A 24,902-nucleotide genomic window follows, 5' to 3' on the forward strand; every position below is an offset into this window, starting at 1 on the left:
GTTAGGATCCCGACAAGTAGGATGCCATCTGCCGGAACCCCGGCATCAGAATCCCGATCGCAGAGACAACATTGGTGCCGTAATCTCGAGATGACTCGGGATGCCGACGTCTGGATCCCGGCAGATGGCATCCTGATCGTAAGGACACCGGGAGGGTTAGGGTCGGGCTATGGAGGGATAGTATAAGGATGCAGGAAATGAGGGTTAGGAGGTAAATAGGACAGGGGAACATTACTTACTGTTCTCCTGTCTGGATTTTAACCATTGGGATTCCGCTGTTAGTGTACTGACAGCCAGCATCCGGTCCATCTGTACTTCATACCGATTCCGTGAGGAAGACCGGGGGAAGAACAGGGGTAGATGTGAGAAACATAGGGGGAGAAGAGAAGAAAGACAATGAAAAATGTCCAAAATAAAATAACAGTGAGCACCAGGGAAGTTGAAAGCTTCCATCCATCAGTTACAGCAGTGCACACTGCACAGCACAGTCATCACAGGGCAGAGCTGAGTGGAACTGAGGAACTCCAGGTAGTGGAGGTGCTCTGGCGCTGTTGTTGTGACTGGTCCCCTCCAGGAAGTAAATCATATTGGGCGGTCACTAATTACCGGGGCACAGTCTTTAAGCTAAAGAAAAATTGCTGTTAGAGGCCCTATATCAGACCAGCCCACCAGGGAAACTCACAATGAGGCTAATCGTTAATCCCCCCTCCCCAGACTTCCTGAAACTGCCACCAGCAGTTTTGTGACCAGGTATAATCAATATAAATGTAAATTTTAGTGGCCTGGCTTGAATAAAAAATAGTTTGGTGGCAACACTTCCTTTTTCTTTTCTGTCCGTAAATATATTATGAGGGTGCGGCTAGATTCCCTTCAGCTACAGGACTCTGACATCATCACTTTCTATCCACGTGGGCATAGAATGGCAATAGTAAACTGTGGCGAGCTGAGCAAGCCATGCCCGAAGCGTAGCGAACGAAGCAAGCCCACGAGGGTAAAAATTTCTACTATTGATGGCCAGATACTACAGTTGAGACACTGTCAGGGCAGGGAACCGCACTTCCGCCCTCACTCAACGTCACATCCGGGTCCTTTAGCTTTAAGGGAAATAGGATCAACCATATGAGCTGGAAATAAAAATCCTGTAATGGACTTTAGATATAAATATTAATTATAAATACTGCAAAAATGTTGTTCTTGCTGTACATTGTTATCTAAAATAGGATGACATGATCTGCAATAGTATATACTGTACATATTAGGCTTTTTTTAATTAATTAATTAGAATTGATATGTATCTGATCTGTACCCTCAGATGTGCCAGTAAAGGATACATCTTATTTCTAATAATGTGGCGGCTCTATTTATATTGCTGTATAAGGTGGGCTTTGTAGTGCAAAGTTCATTTGTTTTATGTAGTTTATATGCAGAGATTGTTTTTAAAGTGTACTAATTACATTGCCTAAGTTTATCTGATGCCTGAGCAAATAAAACAGCAGCAGCATAGCATATTGCTAAATAAAAAAAAGAAGAGGAACCTGCAACACTACAATACATACTGTGTAGTGTCCATGTAACCCTCTCCTGTGGACGAATCCATTAGTGTGGCATACATAGGGGAGTACAGTGTATGCTTGCTGTCATCCCTGGTGTAAGTGGGCGCTCCCACCTTATCCCCTTCCGGGCTCCTACTCCGGCGCTGTCCTGTGGGCTGTGGATGATAACGCGTGTAAGAGCAGCAGAAGTAGAGGGTGCGCAGGGAAACGTATACTCTCCGCATGTGGCTACATGATAGTCTGCACTCTGTCTCTATGGGCACTGATGGGTCACAACTTACGCCGTACTCTCTGGCCATCTGTTAATTCGATGTGTATAAGTGACACGTTTTGCTTAATATAATAACGCTAAGTAGAGGTGGGTTATTAATGTAACGTAATGCAGGTATCCCTCTATCTGACGCTCCATAAGCTCTGGCACAAAAGGCCATCACAATGTATTGTATTCCCATGTCACAAGTCTGGCTGTAGTATCAGCTGTGCCCTGGGTGCTGGGCTGCTGGTATAAGAAGTGAGCACTGGGCACATGGAAATGTACAATGTGTTTTTTTAACTTGTAGGTAATTTACAGCTATAAGCCTGTCGCAATTCTGATGTAACCGTCAGACTAATATACAATGCGTGGGCATTGGGTTGCTTACCCTGATCACTGTTTGGGAAGTGTTTCCCTTTTTTCAAGCAGTTTGTATAGTGACTTTGCACGCTTGGAAGCTTTGTGGAACTGATCGTGGGATATATGTTATGTGCTTTCCTGGACTTCCCACCTAATTAATGATCGCAGACACCTGTGTTGAACCAGGTAATAGATGAGACAGGTGTATCAGCACAGGTGATTGCAATCATCAATTAAGAAGGAAGTCCAGGAGCAGAGCAATTTGTACTGGATGGAAGGTGTCATGTTGGAGGGTCTGCATATCTATCTATATACACAGAGACAATACAAAAAGCGGGGATGGCACTCAGAGTCTCCAATAAATCAACAATCAAATGCACAAATAGTAGCCCTACTATTTGTGCATTGGATTGTTCATTTATTGGAGACTCCGAGTGCTATCCCCGCTTTTTGTATTGTCTCTGTATCAATCATTGGATAAGCGCTGGGGCTAGTTGTAGTTTCTCTAGAGTGCCGGTCCTTCATTTCTGTGTGTATGTATGTGTGTATATATATATATATATATATATCTCTATCTTACCCTCCAACATGACCCCTTCCATCTGATACAACACACTCTGCTCCTGGACTTCCCACCTAATGTATGATTGCAGTCACCTGTGTTGAACTAGGTAATTGATGAGACAGGTGTTTTGGCACAGGTGGATGCAATTATACATTAAGAGGGAAGTCCAGGAGCAGAGCATTTTGTACCTAATGGAAGGGGTCATGTTGGAGGGTCTGTGTGTGTGTGTGTGTATATATATATATATATTGCATTCTAGATGTGATTTAAGTTTGTTTATTAAAATAAGTGTTTATTTTATGAGCCATATGTGCATATTTTAAGATCCTAAACGTATTTACTTTCATGGAATTCATGCAGCTTCTTTAATTTACACTACAGATTTGGCCTGTGGTTAGGGAAATAAACTAGGCTACACACGAAAGGGTTTTTTCTTTTACTACTGGTAACAGGCCAGTAATAACTGATTTGGGACCTGAATCGGTAAGGATTACAGTTGCTTATACGCACGCAATCAGCCGATTGTTACGTACTGCGCATGCAAACCTGTCGTAGAATAATTGACAGGAAGTGCTGTTTGTGGGTGGGGGGGGGGGGGTGGTGGTTGGGCAAACGCAGGCGTGCTAATGTGCTGGGATGGCATTGCAGGGGCGTGCATAAATTATCCATTGCGATACCATACGTAGCCTGAAGCCTCATAGCGTGCGCTGAAGTAAGCAATTCCTGAATGAGTTCTGATCTGACTTAACTGCGTATGGGTCCGATGTCACTGATTATTTTCGCTGTGTTACCAAAGTATATGGATGTAAGTGAGGGGAAGTGGGCATCCTTATGTTAGGCTGCGATCTCAATGCGAATGCAATTTTCTACTTCAGGGTCCATAGGGTATCCACAGGATACCTTGGGGTATAGGTGTGACGTCAGTCGCAGGGCACCAAAGAGTTAAGCTTTCAGCCTCCCAGGATACACTGGGTCCCCCTCCTATACTCCGCCCCCGAGCCAAGGCACCTCAGTTTAGTTTGGTGCCCGGCCGGAGTCGGGTGCACCTGTTGGAGTGGGGGCTAGAAGAGCCCCTGAAGCTTTTTCTTCATGCAGCTGGGGCTGCACATCTGGAGGAACAGCATGGACAGTCAGTCCTGACGTCCATGCTGTCTTCCCTACACCCCGCCGGTACCAGAACGCCGGTACTGATCCGGGGATGCTGGTGGGCATCTGGGGTCACAGCTAGCGGTGACCCCAGATGTTCCGGACCATGGCCGGATTCAAGGGGGACAGAGGTAAGCAGCGGGGTCCCGCGGTGGGTCCCCGCTGATCACATGGTCCTAAGTCCCCAGGCAGGGGGCTCCCTGGGGACTGGCTGCAGCGTGGGGCCAGGCGACCAACCTGCGCTTCCACTACCCCTTGGGACAGCGGACCGCAGCAGAGCGGTAGCGCTGCGGCGTCCCAGGGGTTAAATGCATGCCAGGGGAGCGCGCCTTCCCTGTCTCACAGCCGGCGCCTCCCCCGCTGCACACAGCCCTTTCTGCACTGTGCTGACTGGTCCTGTGTCAGCGCTCCTCCCCCAGGCCAGCTTCTCTCTGCTCCTCGGCGGCCATCTTCTCTGCAACGCATGGTGAACGCTGCTGGAAGCCTGGAAGGAAGCATCGTGGTCTGGGTCCCCCCGCATACCTCTCCTCCGCTGTGGCTCAGGTCTGTGTATGCAGCGCTGTGTCCTACCAGGCCCTGTGTCTGTGTAGTTGAGTGATCAGCGCTGTTAGTGCAGGAATTGTTATTTCTCTGCATTGTATGTGACTGTGCTAGCGCTGCTGCCTGTAACTTTATCTTCTCAAAACTGTCAGCTTTATTACTGTCCCTGTTCTTTCTGCTAAGCCCTTGCGGTGCGGTGCTGCAGGGTGGTCTCTCGCCTATTTAATACATAATTGGTGAGAGGGGTCACATACGTGGTGCCATCATGTCTGAAAGTGATTTTCCCCTCCGGCTACAGTGTACCACGTGCAAAGTACCGTTAGCGGAGGGGGAGGGTAGCGCGGAGGGCCTTTGCCGGCAGTGTTTGTCCATGGCGCGGCCTCTTACGGTTACAGCACCGGTACAGGAGCCGCCCTGGGCTTGTTTCGCTCAGGCGCTAACAGCTTTAGTGGGCCAGTTAGCTCCGCAGCCCGCGTTTACTCCGATGGGTTTGTCCCAGCAGTCTGTGGTGTCGTCACCCTTGCAGGGGTTCCCACGACAATTGGTGGTACCCCACAGTCTCCCTATTTCCCCGCTCCCGGTTTCTCAGGAGCCAGCGTGGGTTAACTCCCTGACGAGTTCTGTACAGCACTTGTCGGATGTGTTGCAAGGGGAGTCTATGATGCGGCCTCATAAACGGCCGGTGGGGTCTCTGTCCGCTCCTTATGAGGATGACGAAGGGACGTCTGATGATGGGGAGATTCTGGATCCTTACGATCAGGAACCTCTCCATACTAAGAACGCTGATGCTAAGTCCAAAGTATATATTTCTGGACTTATTCGGGCGGTCCGCACAGCCTTGGTGATTGAGGACGAAGTTCCCCCAGCGGCTAAGTCTAAATATGCCTTTTTCAAAGATGTGAAGGGCGATGCCACAGTCTTTCCTCTTTCGGGTCAGTTGGTGGACCATTTAGAGGAGGCGTGGAAACAACCTGGCAAAAGATACCAGCCGCAGAGACGTCTGGCGGTGGCTTATCCGTTCGCGGATAATTATTTTGCTAAGTGGGAATCCCCTCCACAGGTGGATTCTCATGTGACCCGTCTTGTCCGTAGTGCCACATTGCCGATGCCATCCATGTCCTCCCTTAAGGATGCTACGGACCGCAAGGTGGAAATCTGCCTGAAGTCCGCTTATTCCCTTGCGGGGGGGGCAGCACGGCCGGCTATGGCCATTTGCTGGGTTGCCAGAGCGATGGAGCGCTGGGCGGATTCATTAGAGGCTTCTTTTGATTCCGACTGTCCGGCCGAACAGGCGGAGTTGATTGGCAATCTCCGTGATTCGGCCACTTGCATCAACGAGGCGGCTCTAGACATTAGTACTCTGGTGTCTAGAATTTCTTCAGCAGCGGTAGCTGCTCGTCGCACCTTGTGGCTGCGATCCTGGAAGGCGGACGCAGATTCCAAGAAGGGTCTGGAAGCCTTGCCGTTTACCGGAGAAGTTCTCTTCGGTCCGGATCTGGATAAGATTGTGGCCACGCTGGCGGCAGCCAAATCGGCTTGTCTCCCGTCGGCTGCTGCTCCTTCTGGTTCTGGACCATCGTCCTTTCGGTCATCTAGGGCCCAGGGCAGGCCCAAACCACAGTCGTTTCCTCGTCAGGCTGGCCCTAGGAAATCGGTCAAGCCCCGGAAGTAGGCATGGAGTACCAGACGTCCGGCCCCCAAGCCAGATGACAAGCCTGCGGCCTGACGGTCCGGGCCTTCCTTTGGGGGATCCCAGGGTGGGAGGCCGCCTGCTGCACCGGAACAAGGCTACGGAGCTGCGGAAGGTATTGCACACTATGCTCCAGGCTGGAGTTATAGTGCCTGTTCCATTCTCCCAGAGGGGCCAGGGTTTCTATTCAAATCTTTTTTTGGTAGAGAAACCCAATGGGTCGTATCGTCCGATTCTCAACCTCAAAGCACTCAACAGGTCTTTGCGGGTACCGAAGTTTCGGATGGAGACCCTACGGTCCATCATTCTGGCGCTGGAACCGGGGGACTACATGGTGTCATTGGACATACAGGACGCTTACCTGCATGTCCCTATTCTTTTGCGCCATCAACAGTTCCTCAGGTTTGCAATCCGCAGCGACCACTTCCAGTTTCGGGCGTTACCTTTTGGCCAAGGTGATGGCGGTCATGGCGGCTTCTCTGCGGCTGCAGGGAGTCCGCATGTTGCCGTACTTGGACGACCTGTTATTGGTGGCGGGATCTCCAGAGCTCCTGTTACGCCACTTAGACCTGACCATTGCCCTGCTGTAACGGCACGGCTGGTTAATCAACTGGCAGAAGTCCACTCTAATCCCGTCTCGGAGGATTCTGCATCTTGGAGCCTTATTGGACTCTGGACAGCAAAAGATCTTCGTGACGGAGGAAAAGATCTCTGCTTTACAGTCAAGGGTGCGCAGTTGTCTGCACAGCCGCCAGGTGTCTCTACACTCGGCGATGAGGTTACTGGGCTCCATGGTGTCTGTGTTCGACATGGTGGAATATGCCCAGTTTCACTCCAGACCTCTGCAGCACCTGATCCTGTCAAAGTGGAACGGGCTGCCTCAGTCTCTGAAGTCCCAGACGATTGTGTTCACCCCGGAGGTTCGCCTGTCCCTTGCTTGGTGGTTACAGACGACCCACCTCAGCGAGGGACGTCCGTTCTGGATTCCAAATTGGGTCCTGTTGACAACGGACGCCAGTCTTCGGGGCTGGGGAGCAGTTTCGGGTCCACATCTGTTCCAGGGCAGGTGGGCTCCGACAGAAGCGGAGCTTCCAATCAATATCTTGGAACTCCGTGCGGTCTTCAATGCTCTCCAGCAGGCACATCGGTTTCTCCAGGGTCACCCGGTACAGGTCCAGTCGGACAACGCTACCACCGTGGCCTACATAAACAGGCAAGGAGGAACTCGAAGCCGGGCGGCTCTCGTAGATGTGTCTCGGATCCTGGTTTGGGTGGAGCGCAATCTTCCGGCCATATCAGCGGTCTTCATCCCGGGAGTGCTCAATTGGGAGGCGGACTTTCTAAGTCGCCAGGACGTTCATCCGGGGGAATGGTCCCTGCACCCGGACGTTTTTCAACTACTGGTGGACAGATGGGGTCTTCCAGAGATCGACCTCATGCCGTCCCGGCACAACAACAAGTTGCCAGTGTACGGGTCTCGCACAAGAGACGAAGGGGCGTCTCTGGTGGATGCTCTGTCCGTCCGGTGGACGTTCCGGTTCGCATATCTGTTCCCTCCGGTCTCCCTTCTGCCACGGGTAATCCGGAAATTCAAACAGGAAGGAGGGACGCTCCTGTTGATAGCTCCCGCGTGGCCCAGACGGCACTGGTTCTCAGACCTTCAGGGTCTGTCCGTGGACAGTCCTCTGCGGTTGCCGCTACGACCAGACCTCTTGTCTCAGGGTCCTTGTCGTCACCCGGACCTGACTCGGCTGTCTTTGACGGCGTGGCTGTTGAGACGGCCATGCTGAGGTCCCGGGGGTTTTCCAGCTCTGTGGTGCGTACCATGTTGCGAGCTCGGAAACCGTCTTCCGCGAGGATATACCATCGCGTGTGGCATACGTTCTTCCAGTGGTGTCGACCGAGAGGTTATGCACCGCGGGAGTTTCGTCTGTCTCGGATTCTCGCCTTCCTGCAAGCGGGACTAGATCATGGGCTTCGCCTGGCTTCTTTGAAGGTACAGGTTTCGGCCCTATCTGTCTGGCTTCACCGTAGGATTGCTACAATCCCGGATGTGCGCACCTTTATGCAAGGTGTTGTCCGCATTCAGCCGCCCTTTGTTCCACCTGTGGCGCCTTGGGATTTGGCTGTGGTCCTGAGGGCTCTCCAGGGACCGCCGTTTGAACCACTGGGCTCAGTGGATCTTAAATGGCTAACAGCTAAGACTGTTTTCCTTCTGGCTATTGCTTCGGCCAGACGTGTTTCTGAGTTAGGGGCTCTTTCTTGTAGACCCCCTTTCTTGGTTTTTCATGGGAACAGGGCAGTGCTCCGCACTCGGCCCGAGTTTCTTCCCAAAGTCGTTTCCCAGTTTCATGTTAACGAGGAAATCGTGGTTCCGGCCTTTAACTCACCGGGTCTTTCCGTGGGTGAGGTCTCTTTGGATGTTGTGCGGGCCTTAAGGACTTATGTTGACCGCACTTCTTCGTTTAGGAAGTCGGACGCTTTGTTTGTCCTCTATGGCTTCTGTAAGAAGGGTTGGCCTGCTTCAAAGCAAACTTTGGCAGCCTGGATCCGTATGGCTATTTCTGAAGCTTATCTTCATGAACGCCTACCGGTTCCTCCTTCTCTGAAGGCTCATTCCACTAGGTCTGTGGGTCCTTCGTGGGCAGCTCGACGTGGTGCCTCTGCAGTCCAGATCTGCAAGGCTGCTACGTGGTCCTCTGTCCATACCTTCGTGAGGTATTACAGGTTTGACACCTTCGCCTCTCAAGATGCTTCCTTCGGGCGGCGGATTCTGCTTTCAGCACAGGAGCGTCCCCACCCTTAAAGGATACTGCTTTGGGACATCCCCAAGGTATCCTGTGGATACCCTATGGACCCTGAAGTAGAAAATATGAGATATGGTAAGAACTTACCCTTGTTATCTCTATTTCTACGAAGTCCATAGGGTTCCACAGGACTCCCGCCCTGTCGCACCTGTGCTGCAGATGGGCTTTGCTCTGGTCACCGGTTTTCCGTCTCCCTCTGGTGAGAATGTGATTCTTGTATGTGTCCAGATCTTTGTTCTCTCTCTTCCTTCTCCTCCTCCGGCCTATGGCTTGGTAACTAACTGAGGTGCCTTGGCTCGGGGGCGGGGTATAGGAGGGGGACCCAGTGCATCCTGGGAGGCTGAAAGCTTAACTCTTTGGTGCCCTGCGACTGACGTCACACCTATACCCCAAGGTATCCTGTGGAACCCTATGGACTTCGTAGAAATAGAGATAACAAGGGTAAGTTCTTACCATATCTCATATTATTTACATATCACCGATGATATTAGCAAATGCGTTGCGTGCGTATAAGCAGAATAGCGATCCGTAGTGAATCAGGCCCTAGGTCATTAGAATACAGGGATATTGCTAATGGATCTCATTAGGGAACTTTCCCTCAGTACTGTAGCTCTACTAATATGCCATATGCAGGTTATTCATACTACAAAGCATAAACTTCCTTTAGATTTACATATTGCATTTGAAGAAATAGACCAGCAGTATCTGGGGCAAAATTTACTAAAGGTCGGTTTTTGGTAGATTTAAAAATCGATAAAAAACTACCATCAATGTCGATTTTGTGTGGCCAAATAGCTCATTACTATTGGTCGATATTTGTGTATTAAAGTTAGTGAATTTTGATCTGAAATCGCCGGAAAAATCTACGTCAAAACAAAAGTTGCATTCCTATTGGCCAAAACCAACCATGTTATTTTTAAAACCCTGACCTTGAGAACAGGGCTTGACAAATCCCGGGCGCCAGGTCGCCATGGCGGCTAAGATTTTAGACCTGGCGACCGGGATTTCCAAGCCAGGTCTCTCCCATAGTAACGAGGAGCAGCGGCCGGAGCTCACTCCTGAGGTCTAGCGTCCGGCTCCACCCACGGGCACGTCAGAAGAGTGGCAGATGGCAGCGGACGCAGGATCCTGGTCTAAGGTAAGTATTCTGTTTTTTTTTTTCTAATGTCTGCGTGGCACTTAAAGGGGGCTTAGTACTGGGGGCACTATTAGACTGGGCTTAGTACTGGGGGTACTATTGCAGGGGGCTTACTACTGGGGGCACTATTACAAGGGGCTTACTACTGGGGGGCACTATTACAGGGGGCATTATTAGAGGGGGCTTACTACTGCGGGCATTATTAGAGGGGGCTTGCTGGGGGCACTAATACAGGGGGCATTATTTCAAGGGGCTTACTACTGGGACCACTTACAGTGGCTTACTACTGTGGGCACTATTACAAGGGGCTTACTACTGGGGGCACTATTACAGGGGGCTTACTACTAGGTTGAGGGGCACTGAAAGGGCATGTGTGGTGGTCTATACAAGCTTTCATAATTTTGGTAATGGACGATGGTCTGGCTCCTAAACTTTTAAGATGACTCCTAGATTTTACAAAAATTTGACGAGCCCTGCTTTAGAAAACTGCCCCAAATACACAAAAAGTACCTCAGAGGGAGTATTTTGGTGGAATATAATTTAATCTATGAATGCTTTAATTATGGGCCTGATTCAGAGATGTTGTTAAAGCCATCGCTGCTGCAGATGTTGAAAATATGCAAATGTCTCAGTTGCCAGGATATGTATTTAGACACCTACCGCTAGCTTTGAAAATCCAAACTGTGTCCACAGACGCAGCATTGATTGCAGATCCTTTGATAATCGATCCTTTAGATTTAGCCCTAGGGTCACGCAGAATAGATGAGTTTACTGAGATGCTGGAGCCTTGTTATCTGTGTACTGGATCGCAGATGCAGGCTGTGCCACTCCCCGTTACCTTCCCCAAACGCTCCCTGATGAACACATTGCGAGTGACTACGGTAATGTACCTTGACGCATGTGCTGTACGATGCAGACAAATGCCCAGTTTACCGATAATCGGCCAAATGCATGAAAATCATAATAGCGACCTTTACTAAATTTTGGCCCTGGTGTCTTTGCACCGTCACCTGTGTGGGGCAGAAAGACTGCTTGAACTGATATTGATGTAATGTTTCCATTTTTCACTTTCAAAAAGAATAAAAAGCAGCGCTACTACTAAAAATGATAAATGAAGTTGGATATGTGCACTTAATGCAGCTGTACATAAAACCTATGCAATAGGACAGCCAATGGAAAAGACACAGCGTAGCACTAGTGCAAAGCCAGTTATAACAAAAAAAATATTGTCATATGAACAATTCCAAAGCAGCATGTGTAGAATACATTTTAAGTAGAAACAATATTCATAAAAATGCAAAAAATAAAATAAAACTAGATTCATCTTATGTGGAGTTTGGGGCATAGTTCCAATTTAAAGCTAATTTTTGTTTTGATTCTTGACAGTTATACAGTTACAAACTTTGGTTTTACTTGTAGCTGTGTCGAAAAAGATCATAATTCTCTTCACATGACAATATAGAATGCTTGTTGTTTTGCAGGAAAGTAAATCTGTCTAAATGCAGACCTCATCTGCATGATGGTTAATCATTATAATTAACTCCTGACTTAAGGTGGGTACACACTAGACGGAAGCGGTATGATTTAACGCCGGACCCCTCTCCGACGGTTGGAATCCCGACATCCGGAGGCCGGCAGAGGAGGAAATCCCGATCATTGAAGGTAAGTATAGACTAACCTATTTCTAACCCCAACTCTCCTTTAGGGTGCCTAAACCTAACCCCCCCCCCCCCCTTCCTTTAGGGTGCTTAACCCCCTCCCCTTCCCTAGCCTGACCCTAACCACCCGGGGGGGTGCCTAACCCCAAATTCCCCCCTGGAGCCCTAAACCTAATCCCCCCCGCTCGGCTGTCCACAGCGGCACCCGGCGTCGGTAAAATGACAGGCGTCTAGATTTAGATGCCTGTCATTTAACCCTCGCCGGGATAAAGCAGTCGGGAAGCCGGCTGTCGGCATTAGGTCCGCCAGCTTCCCGACTGCATACCCACTAGACAATGTGATCACGATGCGATATCGTGATCGATTTCCCTTAAGCACTCCATGGCAGCTCCCCGGTACTCCAGGACATGATATGGGGGTCTAAAAGTGTCCAATCTGACCAACGATCTATCGTGCGTCCTTAATGATTTCCAGTGCATCGTGTACTAGATTGGCAGATCTTGCCTGCTGTAGGCAAGATCTGAAGATACGATTGACGACCCACGGGTACGCGCATCGTTATCGTGAGTGGACACACGATTTGACATTTTACACGATTTGTCGTTCCGATGTGTTGAAATCGGGCGAACCTTGCAAAATATCGTCTAGTGTGTAGGCACCTTTAGATTATATTCTGTAATATCAACACTTAATGAATAGGAACATGCTTTCAGTGGCTGTGTGATCTGGCAAGGATCCTTTTACACTGAAGTATAACAGGAGGTGATGCCCCAATATCCTTAGGGTATGGACACACATATGCCCAAACATATTTCCGACATTTTTCTTCTCAGAACATAGCAAAACTTAGTTTTGTTAAATGTTTGAACTACTGTGATATTTATACTGCTGACTGCAAGTTCTGGTTACACTTCCCAATGGGCTGCTTTCGGGGTGTCTTTAATAATTGCACCTCCTGGTGCAGATGTATGTTTTGTTTTTGTTAAAGGTGCTCTAATGGATTTATATTCGGTTAGGCTCAGTCAGTAGGTAATGAAGAGATCTTGACCTGATTATAACAAATTGCTTGGTTTGGCTGCATCTTGCCATCACTAATCAATAACTGTTGTTTGGCGAATATGGGCAGAGTATAATGACAAACCCACATTGTGCATCTGCCAGTTTCAAATCCTGTGTTTTGCTCACTCTGTCCTTGGCTTGTGGTTACTGCTGTAACTGCCACTTTCTGTCTCACATGACGTTACCTTCTCTGCCAGAATGCCTAGAAAACGAAGACGTGTACAAACATTATTAGATGGTGACAACGGTAAAGAGATGGATGGCGCTTTAATTGATCAAGAGAAGGATTCTGCCACTAGCAAATACTTCAAGGACAAAATGACTCGTCTCTTGTCTGACTTTTATAATAAGTCCTGCATTGAGCTGGCAAAATCTTTTTTGGGACAGGTAATTAATTTGTTTGTAAAATGAGTATATGTTGTCTTTCATTCCTCTCTGCTACATTATAAATTCCACACTTTGATTCCTTATCTGTTGATTGTGATTATACCTGCAATATAATCATCATACTCCCTATTTAGAAACACTTGTATAGCTATATGGTCATCTTTACTAGTTTGTTACTGTAAATAAATATTTAAAAACCAACATATAAATGTTGAATGTGGAGCTCAGTACTAATCGGGGGTCCCTATCCAAAGAGGATAGTAGTATGCTATATATGGTATATATAGTAAATATGGGAAGGCTTACATAAAAGACCTCCCTTAGATTAGCAGATATGTGTTTGGGCTGCTGTATCCTGAATCTACCTGCATACTTAAGAACAAGTTGATTTTTATACACACAAGCATCTTTCATGTGCCCGTAGTACCTTAAGTTTGAACTGTGCTTAACTGGTGCTTGCGGCTTAACCATTATCGCACATACTGTAGGATTTATTGAGCACTATGAAGAATACATCAGTAGTACACACAACTATTTAGTGTGAATGTTGAATGAACACCAGGTGAAATGTGAGTGCAGCATATAAACACAGCATTATCACCTCTGGTATTAGGGATCATTGAGCCCCACAAAGAAAGTGGGCACAGTGAGTGCCACTCTGTGATGTTGCCTGATCTTCACTCGGAACAATGATCACTAATAGAAGAGTAATGCTATCCTATGGGATTATTAGCTGCAATATAGATGAGAACTAATAATAATAACAATAGCAATTAAATGAGTGATACATTGATTTTGGCCATAGTTGGACATTAAATTTAAGATTATTGATTTGAATGCATGGGCTTTTCTAGCTTGAAAAACTGCATGCCAGGTTTTCTGAGCATAATCGTTCCGATGTGCGATGGGAGGAGTGTTCCACCCTCACTATGCACATCACCAGGGGAGCGACTGAGAGATGGAACAGTGATATAAGCTCCCATGTGACCCCACCTTAGAGACTATTACCAAGGAAGGGTTCTTGGAAGTTTTAATTGATTTCCATTATAGTTAGCTGTATTTATTATAATTACAGTCATGTTGTCTGTTAATCAAAAACCTAGTATGAAGAAAGTTCCAAGAAAACAGAAAAAAATATATTTTCAGTTGTGCAATAATGTTATCCCAAAATGGGCATTACCTGAAATTGTCTGGTATGGACGGATAAGGTGTGTATAATTGGGAGAGCAGCCTGGTTTGTCCCGTTCCAAAATGGTAATGTTATGCATGCAATATATACATTCAGTGATCATGTTTGCATGAGTACTGTTCTCTCATGAAATTGATATAGTATGTCACACATCCAGACAATCCTAGTGGTTTATATGTACTATATGTCATAACTGCTCTCTGGAGTAAAAAGAGTATATATTTATATATAATTTGTTTATTTTTTTTTTTTGCTTTTCTTAACAAATACTGGTAAAATGGTTAGGGATCTAACTGATACTTGTTTTTCTGATACTTGTATCTAGAGCTATCATCTTGATTGTGCAGAGTCTCTCAGATTTTAGTTCGTAGGCTTCCAGACGGGACAGAAATTCGTGGTAGGATTGTGGAGACAGAGTCTTATTTAGGAGGGGAAGATGAAGCCTCACATTCAAGAGGAGGAAAACAGACAGAAAGAAATGCAGCAATGTTCATGAAGCCTGGAACCATATACGTTTATCAGATTTATGGTGTATACTTCTGTATGAATGTTTCCAGCCAGGGTAAGTCAGTTGTCTTTTGGCTTTTATAATATGGTAGGAAATTTAAACGAAAACTTTAGACTAATCTTGCCTTTTCACCTTACAGTTGATTAGCGAGATCATGGTTATATTGGCCAGACACACAGGTGGCCTACTTGGACAAAATCCAGATGTTTATCTTTTGGATCAAGTAGCAACATGGCTTCATGTCGGTCTGTTAGTGCAGTCTGAAGATGACAGCACACTCAGGCCTATATAGTAGTCATCAATGAGACAGGGCTATATAGTAGTCATCAATGAGACAGGGCTATATAGTAGTCATCAATGAGACAGGGCTATATAGTAGTCATCAATGAGACAGGGCTATATAGTAGTCATCAATGAGACAGGGCTATATAGTAGTCATCAATGAGACAGGGCTATATAGTAGTCATCAATGAGGCAGGCCTATATAGTAGTTATTTTAAGATAACACATTCTCTACCATGACTGATTTCATTAGGATTAGCTGACATTTTGGAGTCACAAGAGAGCAAGAAATAACTAGAAAATGTGTTTTTCATTATATATTTCATATTGGGAAATTCTCTTTGGTTGCTGGAAAATAATAATATGAAATAATACTTTTGATTTATGTTACCTTGTTAAATGTGTATATTTTAACATAGACCATAAGGGGTCAATTCAATTAGCCACAAATTACTCTCGGCCACAAGGAAGTGCCTTGAAACTTTGCATTTACATTGATCAATTGGCAAAAGACACCTTGAAACATTCACAAATCTATTTACATAAGTGTCCATACATTGATAGAATTTGACAGATGTGTCCACATGTATCAATCCTCCGTGTGCTACAAGTCGCTTTACACATAACGTGTGCGTACCATGTGCCATTTCCCCTTAAAATGTGTCTTATTCGCAAAGCGACATGAATAGGATGCACAAGCAGCTTCTGCTGATTAAAATGATATGCAGCATGTCTGTGTGTGTAACTGCGGTTTTATCTGCATGCAAAATGATACGTTACAGTGTCAGCAAATACAGCCGCAGTTGAACACAGAATATAGGCATGCCACATATCATTTAAATCAGCAGAAGCTGCTTGTGCATCCTATTCGCATTGCCTTCGAAAATAAGACGCATTTTAGGGGGAAAAGACGCTTGTGGCTACCAAGTTGCAGCATGGCACAACTAGAAGGGCTATTTAACGTGCAGGGAAGCTAGATGTATGTGGACACATCTGTATTTACATTTGCTACTCGGGTAAGTGAAAGCTATTGCTTTCTGCTGCTTTCAGAGTCAGATAGCCTGGCTACAGTGCGTCAGTTACACAATGGATCTCTGCTGCGTACAGGGAAACATTCTTTCCCCACAATCAAAGCTTTTATGCATAACTACAACAGTTCTTTTAGCGGGATGTAGTTATGAGACTTGCGGCCGCCGGTCTCAATACAGACGGGAATTCTGGCAAGGGATTTAAGATTGGCGTCAAAATACCGACGCCTATCTTACACCCGACGCCGGCACACCAGCCCGAACGAGGTAAGTCCGGGGCGCCCTTAGCGTTAGCCGCGGTGGGGGAGGGTTAGGTTTAGGAAGCATAGCCGGGTTAGGTTTGGGGGGGTTAGGGTTAGGCACTAAGGGGGGGGGGGGGGGTTAGGTTTAGGTGTGCGTGGTGGAGAGAGTTAGGGTTAAGCTACAAAAAGGGAGGGGAAGGGGGGAGACCCCTGTCAGGATACCAACCATCGGAATGCCGCTGTCGGTATTCTGTCAGAAGGCATCCACAACAGCCGGCATTACATACCCATTCAGCTGAATTCAACACAGCTACACATTGTTGTCTGTAGCCAATCAAATATACAATAGCAAATTATCCTGCCCTATGAGATCTTGGTAAAGTTAGTATGTTGTTCTACGAGGTATGGCTATTAAATAATGAGACCTCATCCACCATGTAGAAGACTGGTCCAGCCGCTTCACAAAGTTTTAGCGCATGCAACCTTGCACAAACTCTTCTGGCGAATACTTTGAAAAAATGTAATGTTCACTTTGTTTGTAAATATAATACTTTTTGTGCATACGGAAACTTATTGCACACCCCTTGTACTTGTAAAAAAGAAACCATACTGCGTGAGTTAAAAGGGAGTGTTAGGATATTGACCTTTGACTATCCTAAAATGGTTTTGCAAGTGTCACCCCTCTCACACAGATAGTTTGCTGTCACACAGCGTTCGAATAAGTTGTTTTTTTCCTGTGCTTAGTTCAAAAGTAGAGCAACTTAAATGTTTAGTTAAAGTGAACAGAATCCCCACTGAATCTTTCCGTATGCTAAACAAGGCTCACGGGGCAGATTGTATGTCACGTGCACGTGTGTTTGAGTGTCACAAAAGATTTAGTGACGGTTGTGAGGATGTCGAAGATGATGAATGTCCGGTAAGGCCTTGCACATCAAACACAAATGATAATGTGGAAGAAATTGAGAAAACTGTTCGAATTGACCGTTGACTCAGCATCCGGATGATTGCAGAAATGGTAAACATCGACATAGAAACTGTTAGGCACGTTTTGCAGCAAAATATTAACATGACAAAAGTTTGTGCTAAGATGGTTCCAAGGCTTCTCACGGCCGAGCAGAAAGAAAATCAAAAGCAAATTTTCACAGACATTTTGGAACAAATTCAAGCAGATTCACATTTGGATAGAAAATTTTACCTGTGATGAATCATGGATCTTCTTGTATGATCCTGAGACAAAACACCAGTCCATGCAGGGGCGAACTGGGCCGGGGGGCAGGGTGCCATCTGCCCCCCGGGCCGGCACAATTTAAGCCCTGGTGGGACCGCCAGCTGACTGCAGCCTTAGGCTGCAAACACATGACGGGCCAGCATAAGTGACTGTAACCTCATCACCGTGGGGGAGGACTGGAAAGAAGAGCCACACACGCGGCTCCGCCTCCTCTCCTGGACGTTTCAACTCAGTGCTGCAGACTCCTGTTATAGCAGCAGCCTGCTCAGGGGCACTCGAGGCCCCGCCTCCAAACTGCAGGACCCGCCCCCTCCCACGACCCCACCCACACACTTCCCCTACAGGGGGAAGCCAGAATGGATTATGGGAAGTTAGGAGCCTAGGGTCCCCCTCTGGGGGGGCACCAAGGCACGTGCCCCCCCCCCCCTTATCATTTTCTGGCAATTTTTTTTTATTGTAATTGCTGCCGGGTAGCTGCTGTTTCAGCTGCTACTACAGGCAGCCGGCAATATAGCAGCAGCAGCATGCCTGGAGGCTGAGCCTGAGAAGCTCCGCCTCCTTGAGCTCTGCTGGGAGATTCCCTGGCATTGCTGCTTGTTGTGATGAGTTTGGACTGGAACACCAGCAGTCACCGGCATCAGGTAAGGAAGATTTTGTTTGTTGTTTTTTAAATAGCGCTGCTAAAGGGGGATGTTTGTGAATGCTGCTGGTGTTAGGGAGGGGGAAGTGTGTGTAACCCTGGTTAGGGTTACGGAGATAATTCATATATACAATTGAAATGGGTATATATTTTCATTCGTCTATTTACGGCAAAATGCCATTTATGAGGTAAATGTTAAATATACTGTAGGGATAGATGTGATGTAAATATGTGGAAATGTATGTACCCTGTGCATGTTAAATATCTATGATGTCAGTGGACTTTAGTGCTTCATGCTGCAAATATACATTTCACAGACATTGGTGATAGTTGCAGAAGGGGGCTGAGTAATATAGATGGGAGTGAATTGGTTCCTGTCAGGAAAATAGGATCCGGTGAGAGGGAGGATATATAACAGCTGTTCGCAGCAGCTGAGAGGCAGTCTACAGGCCCCTCCCTCCAGTGCCTGCCCTCCTGTGACCCAGGGGGGGCAGAGCCGGAGATGGAGCCCAGCCGGAGCTGGGGAAGAAGGTGGGACAGCGGCACCCACCCTGTCTACCTGATGATGCCAGAGAGGTGGCGTCACGGGAGGTGGACCTGGCAGTGAAAGTGGCTAGGAGCCGCGCAGGAAGTCCCGGCGTCAGCCGCCACGTCAGCGGGGAGGCAGCTCCGGAAGTTCCGGCTACTGTCCAGTGACAGGAGGGCTGCCTGCTTGTTGGCAGGCTATGACAGAGCCGAGGGAGAGGGAGACACTGCAGCAGCGCAGGTGAGGCTATCGGCAGTCACCTCTGCACAAGCAGCTGGAGAGCCTGTGTACACACAGCCCCTGTCAGTGAAGCAGACTAGTGTCCTGCTGGGGCAGGCACTGAACGCTGACAAGTGGTCATAAAGCCGTCTATCTCCCTGGAAAGCACCAGTCATCGGCTGTGAGTAAACATAACTTGTGCAATTACAGGATGCAGGACAGCTGATTGGCAGGCCAGTGTTAACTTGATATAAGTGGAGGAAGGAGCGGGGGAGTGTATTTACACCAGCAAGACATCACTTTAGGAGGAATCAGAAGTAATTGAAAGAGAGAGTAGCTGTACCTTGTATTAATTACCCAGGGATGCATACTGTCTCCCTCTACATAAACTTGTGTCTGGAATAAAAAGTAACTAAAACTGCACATACCAAGTCCTACTCTGGCTTCTGCTGTGTGAATTGGCTGTAAAATATTAACCCATGCAGTATTTAAAGTGACAGCTTACATGCAAGTTTTGTTATAAATGATATTGCCTTGGCAAACTCTGCGCTAAAAGTTATCTCTGATATCGTAGTATCTATTTATTGGTAATAACCTGCATTGAAGGAAACATCAGACCAGGAGATACTTCTAAAAAGTGGTATACGACTCTAATTATAATACAAACTGGAGGTCACCACTGGACAGCAACTAATAAACTTTATATCAGCCTGAAGGCATAGGAACTTGGACATTTCATCTTAGGACATACTACTTTCAGTAGGTGATATATAGTAGCATATATAAGAGGTTATACCTGTTAATTGCATTATTTCATGTACACGTATGTAATGCATTGTATTGTGTGATCTGTAAGTGTTATGTATGTAATTTAACTGCAACTTTGCAGGATAAAATAAGAAAATATATGTGTACTGTATGTGACTTTACTTATCAGGAGGAGTGTCATTCGAAATCTTGAGCTGACCGGACCTGTGGAGAGGAGGAAAGTTGGTATACCATTATAAGGTGTATAGTAGATATGTATGCATTGGGAGTTGAGTTGTAAAACAATTGAATCATACATACCACCTATTTTAGAAACCGCACTAAGTTTAGGCTTACCCAAGCAATCCTACCTACACAATAGCATAATTCCTCATAATATAAGCTTGGGTGGAGGCACTGACAATGGAAAAGGTACATCACCAAGAGAGGTTAAGGGTGGGTACATTAGGCGTAACAACGGTGTTAGTAACCTGGTGATCCTTTAGTGATAAAAAGGGGGGTTACATGTGTGTGTGTAACTGGTGTTGTGGTGTTGGGGAGGGGGCTGTAACTGGTGCTGTGGTGTTGTAAGGGGCAGTGTGTAACTGGTGCTGGGGTGTTGGTAAGAGGTGGGAGTGTAACTGCTATGATGGTGGTAAGAGGGGTGAGTGTGTAGCTGGTGTTAGGTAAGGGAGGGCGGGAGTATGTAACTGCTGCTGGTATTTGGAAGTTGGGGAGGGTAACTCTGGGTGCTGTTGGGGTGTTAGTAGAGAGCGTAAGTGTGTCTCTGGGTGCTGCTGGTGTTGGTCAGAGGGGTGGGAGCATAACTCTGGGTGCTGCTGGGGTGTAGGACTGGTAACTGTGCCTCTAGGTCCTGCTGAGTTTGGGGTGCTAAGCGGTGGGAGTGTGTCTCTGGTTGCTGCTGGGGTGTTGTTTGGCGGATGAGTGTAACTCTGGGTGCTGAGATTGAGGTAGATTGAGGTGAAAGTAACTATGGGTGCTGCTGAGGTTGGGGTGTTGGTGGTGGGAGGAATATGCTTCTGTTTTCTGTGGGGGTTGACTTGTTGATAGGGGGGCACCAACCAACATCTGGCCTCCAAGCACCTGGTATAAACTTACGCCACTGCTTTGTGCATACTAGTATGAAGAGGAGCCGCCGGACATGGTGCACAGATGAAGAAGCCCCGGCAAGAGGAAGCTGAGAGACTTAAGGAGGAGAGGTGAAGTAGGAAGACTAAGGAGCCTATGTATCAAGCTGTTTTTACATAAACTTATGCAGAAACTGCTGTTTCTGCATAATTTTATGTATTGTTGCCATGTACTAATAGCACAATGCAGGATATTTCACAGAAATCTCCGGCAAAGTGCTAATAAGTGCCACAGATCGTAGTCCCAAATATTATTAATGGGGACTACGATCTGACCCCTATATAGTAGAATCCGAAAAGTTATGCTTTTCGGAGTTTAGCCCCATCTTCAGATGGTCTAAACTACTGTAATGCTGGGTACACACTGGCCAATATATTGTGCGTCCGTCGGCCAGTGTGTACCAGCGATATGTCTGTGAACTACATCATTCACAGACCTATCGCGTCGGTTGTGCTGCACAGCTGATGGACAGCTATATCTGCATATCAGCGCTTAGGATACTGGCGCCTGTCAGAATCCCAGCACCGGCATCCGACCGCCGGCATCCCAAAGGTAAGTAGTGGGGATAGTGGGATGGTTAAAGGTTAGGGTTAAAGACTAGGGGGGGGTTAGGTTTAGGCACCGGGGAGGGAGTCACTGCTCATGGGCTGGTGCTGTGTGCTTGCCCCCCAGGGTAAAATTCACCAGCCAGCCCGAGTCCATGCACTGGAAAATACCATCATCACCAAGAATGAAGAAAGCGCATCAAAGCAAATCCAAATTCAGAAGCCATGTTAATTGTTTTCGTTGATATCAAGGGTATTATTTTGGAAGATTGAGTACCAGAAGGCGCAACAGTGACTCAACATTACTCCAAAAATGTTGTAGCAACTTTGTGGGATTAAATCAGAAGAAAGAGGCCAGAATTGTGGAATAATAGTTTCATCCTACATCAGGACAACTCACCAGCCCACACAGCTCTCTCTTTGAAGCAGTTTTTGGCAGAGAAACAGATTGCAGTGCTAGAACATGCTCCATATCACCAGACCTAGCACCGTGTGACTTCTTTCTTTTCCATAAAGTTAAATCTGTACTCAAGGAAACCTGCTTTGCATCAGTTACTGAGATAAAGAAGAAAATGACGGAGCTTTTGAGACAGCTGACAGAAAATGAGCTACAGCACAGCTTTACCAATGGAAAATAAGAATGCAGTGATGTGTGGATATAGAAGGGGAACAGAATTAATATGTACTTAATATAATTAAATGGAATCGGTATGATATGCTGGCGGCGCTGAAATCCTGAAAGTGGAAGCCCGCATGGTGCAGAATCCCGACAGCGATAGTTAAGTATCCTAACCTCCCCCTCCCCTAACTCTCCCTTGGTGGTGCCTAACCTCCCTATGGGGTGCCTAACCCTCCCCCCTCCCCCCACCCTAAACCTAACCCTAACCAGGGGGGGGGTGCCTCTCCCTAACCTCCCCCCAGTGGTCCCTAACCCTCCCCGGGGGTTGCCTAACTTTAATCTCCCTCCCTGTGGATGGCTAAGCCTAACCCCCTCTTCCCCTGGGGAGAGATCCAGTTACTTACCCGTCTGGACGATCGGGATTCCAGCGGTTCGAGCTGCCGATGTCGGTATCCTGTTCACCTTCGGGATATTGGCGTCAGCATATTGCCGTGCGGCGGGATTCGGGCGTCTGTATACCGACGCCTGGCATCCCGTCCGCTGGCAATATGACTGCATCCCAATTAAACATACATTATAGCATCAGTCTCGTTATTTAATAGCCGCATTGAAGACAGTCACTTCTGGGAACATCATTTACATATGGCTGAAACGGGAACAAGGATATGGGAAATGAGGTTGATGTACAGGAGATAAATTAAATTATATTAAACTTATTTGATATCCACACTATTAGAATGTGATAGGGCTTTTATAATACCAATAGTAAGAGTATAACTCTACAATAAATACCACTGCTGCCTAAGTACACATAGAGGTGCTCCCGAGAGTAACCAGTATATGCAGAGAAAAGAGACAGAACAGTACTCTCTAAATAGGGCACATTCTACTAGAAAAAAAATCTAAAATACAACCTTCATTGACAATTAAATTAAAATGGTAAACTAGCACTATGCAATGTATCACACCACACAAGCTATAAAGGATATAGATATATATTAAATATTCCAAAGTAATTAAATAGAATGCATTAAACAATATTCCTTTATAGTATATTGGCAAAAATGAAGACCTTGTCATGAGGTTATATGTTCACAATGTACTATTTGCTTTATTCGGTGAATCTGTTTTGGCATCAATAAAATAGAGGATAAATGCATATAATATAATATTAACACTGTAAATGGCATTAGTTGCAGAATATATTTTGGGCACCTAACTGTAAGGTGAACCTAATAGAAGTTAAGAGGGATCAGTCACAGCCTGATTAATGAAGGGAATGGAAGCCTTAAGTTGTAGAGATGTTAGAAAACTAGGTTTATTTATTTTATACTAAGGGGAGGATTTAAAGCAGCAACCAAAATAAGTGCTAAACCTAGCCGATTTAGCATTTATTTCTGTTGACCCTTTAAATCTATTGGTCAAAGCCTCCAGTCATCAGGAGCTTTGGCAAAACGCAGATCAGTAAATTTAGCCCTAACCTTGATTTATCATGAAGATATAATCCACCTAAAAAGTTCTTTTGTTTGCAGGAGATGGAGCTGCAGTTCTTTTACGCTCAATAGAGCCTATAGAAGGCCTTGATACAATGAGAAAATTCAGAAATGCTAGGAGAAATGAACAATCCAAACCACTGAAAGACAAAGAACTTTGTAATGGACCCTCAAAACTCTGCCAAGCGTTTGATTTTGAAAAGAGTTTTGACCGACGAGATCTTGCAACTGATAAGAGTGCTTGGTTAGAGGCTGGGTCTAATATATTGGAGAAGGACATTGTGTCTTGTGCGAGAATTGGGATTGGTAATGCAGGAGAGTGGACCCATAAGCCTCTGCGCTTTTATATTAAAGACAACAAATATGTCAGTGTGCGGAACAAAACTGCAGAGGCCAGTGTTACTTGCCTAGGTGTAAAGACAGATTTTCAGACTGATAATAAGTAATTGATATGTATTATGCAAATATTTTCTATGGACTTTCCATGTAATCATTTTAATTTGCTTTTCTATTAAAATATAAAAGATTACTTTTTCAGTTTTGTATACGTGTTTTAAACATTTTGGCTATATTTGGAAACTGCTTGAGGAAATGAACACCATAACTAAAATTTGAGCAATTACTGTAGTTTAACATTTGTAAAATACAGTACAGGTTGAGTCTCCCACATTCAAATATTCTGAGATAGTGAAACTTTTGCTTTTTGATGTTCAATCAGTGTTCTTCCCAGAAAATGTTTCCAGCCGGGTGGCATCAAGAAGTAGCCGGGTGGGGGCCTTTGCAATAATAAAATGTTTTAAACCCTAACCTTTATAATGTTTTAAACTTGATATAACATTTTATATATTAATTCTCCTCTTCTTATTAGAGGCCCAGTCGTCTGATTATGAAAAAGCTGCAAAGTCTGTAGGATCTGGTCCTTTTTATAATGCTCCCAGACACTGTCCCCACTTGCAGGCTCCCAATGTGCCGGGTGGTGCACCCGCAAAAAACAGCCTTGGGAGAACACCGGTTTCAATGTACACAAACTTTGTTTAAGGCTCAAAATTATTAAAAATATAGTATAAAATTACCTTCAGGGTTTGTGTATAGGGTGTATATGAAACATAACTGAATTTCATGTATGTATAAAAACTTTTGTTTGAGCCACAAAATTATTGAAAATATTGTATAAAATTACCTGCAGGCTGTGTGTATAAGGTGTATATAACACATACATGCATTGTGTGTGTATATTTGGGTCCCATTCCCAAGATATATCATTATGGTATGCAAGTATTCAAAAATGCGTAATATTCCGATATCCAAATACCCCTGGTCCCAAGCATTTT

The 24,902-nt window shown here is 46.0% G+C and overlaps 1 protein-coding gene across 9 annotated transcripts; it reads left to right on the top strand.

The window, feature by feature from the left end:
• Positions 1 to 1,642: 1,642 nt before the first annotated feature.
• Positions 1,643 to 24,605, top strand: MPG (N-methylpurine DNA glycosylase). 9 transcript variants are annotated; one of them, XM_088466719.1, is made up of 5 exons: positions 1,653 to 1,726; positions 11,606 to 11,714; positions 12,967 to 13,156; positions 14,703 to 14,907; positions 23,611 to 24,605. In XM_088466719.1, the coding sequence occupies exons 3-5, from the start codon at positions 12,968 to 12,970 to the stop codon at positions 24,015 to 24,017; spliced, it is 801 nt and encodes a 266-aa protein (XP_088322845.1). In that variant the 5' UTR covers positions 1,653 to 1,726; positions 11,606 to 11,714; position 12,967; the 3' UTR covers positions 24,018 to 24,605. The 9 variants fall into 9 exon arrangements, with proteins under 9 accessions (XP_088322846.1, XP_088322845.1, XP_088322847.1 ...); XM_088466715.1 differs by having other exon boundaries at positions 1,659 to 1,911; XM_088466716.1 differs by having other exon boundaries at positions 1,672 to 1,748; positions 11,534 to 11,714.
• Positions 24,606 to 24,902: the final 297 nt, after the last annotated feature.

The sequence above is a fragment of the Taudactylus pleione genome, unplaced genomic scaffold (genome assembly GCF_031769625.1).
Source record: "Taudactylus pleione unplaced genomic scaffold, aTauple2 ptg000066l, whole genome shotgun sequence".
NCBI classification, from domain to species: domain Eukaryota; kingdom Metazoa; phylum Chordata; class Amphibia; order Anura; family Myobatrachidae; genus Taudactylus; species Taudactylus pleione.

Excerpts from the sequence above, each read along its gene's own strand:
- MPG (XM_088466720.1), top strand. The coding sequence starts at position 12,968 with ATGCCTAGAAAACGAAGACGTGTACAAACATTATTAGATGGTGACAAC. Across the intron at positions 13,157-14,702 it reads CAAAATCTTTTTTGGGACAG|ATTTTAGTTCGTAGGCTTCC; the intron begins GTAATTAATTTG and ends AGAGTCTCTCAG. Across the intron at positions 14,908-23,610 it reads TATGAATGTTTCCAGCCAGG|GAGATGGAGCTGCAGTTCTT; the intron begins GTAAGTCAGTTG and ends TTTTGTTTGCAG.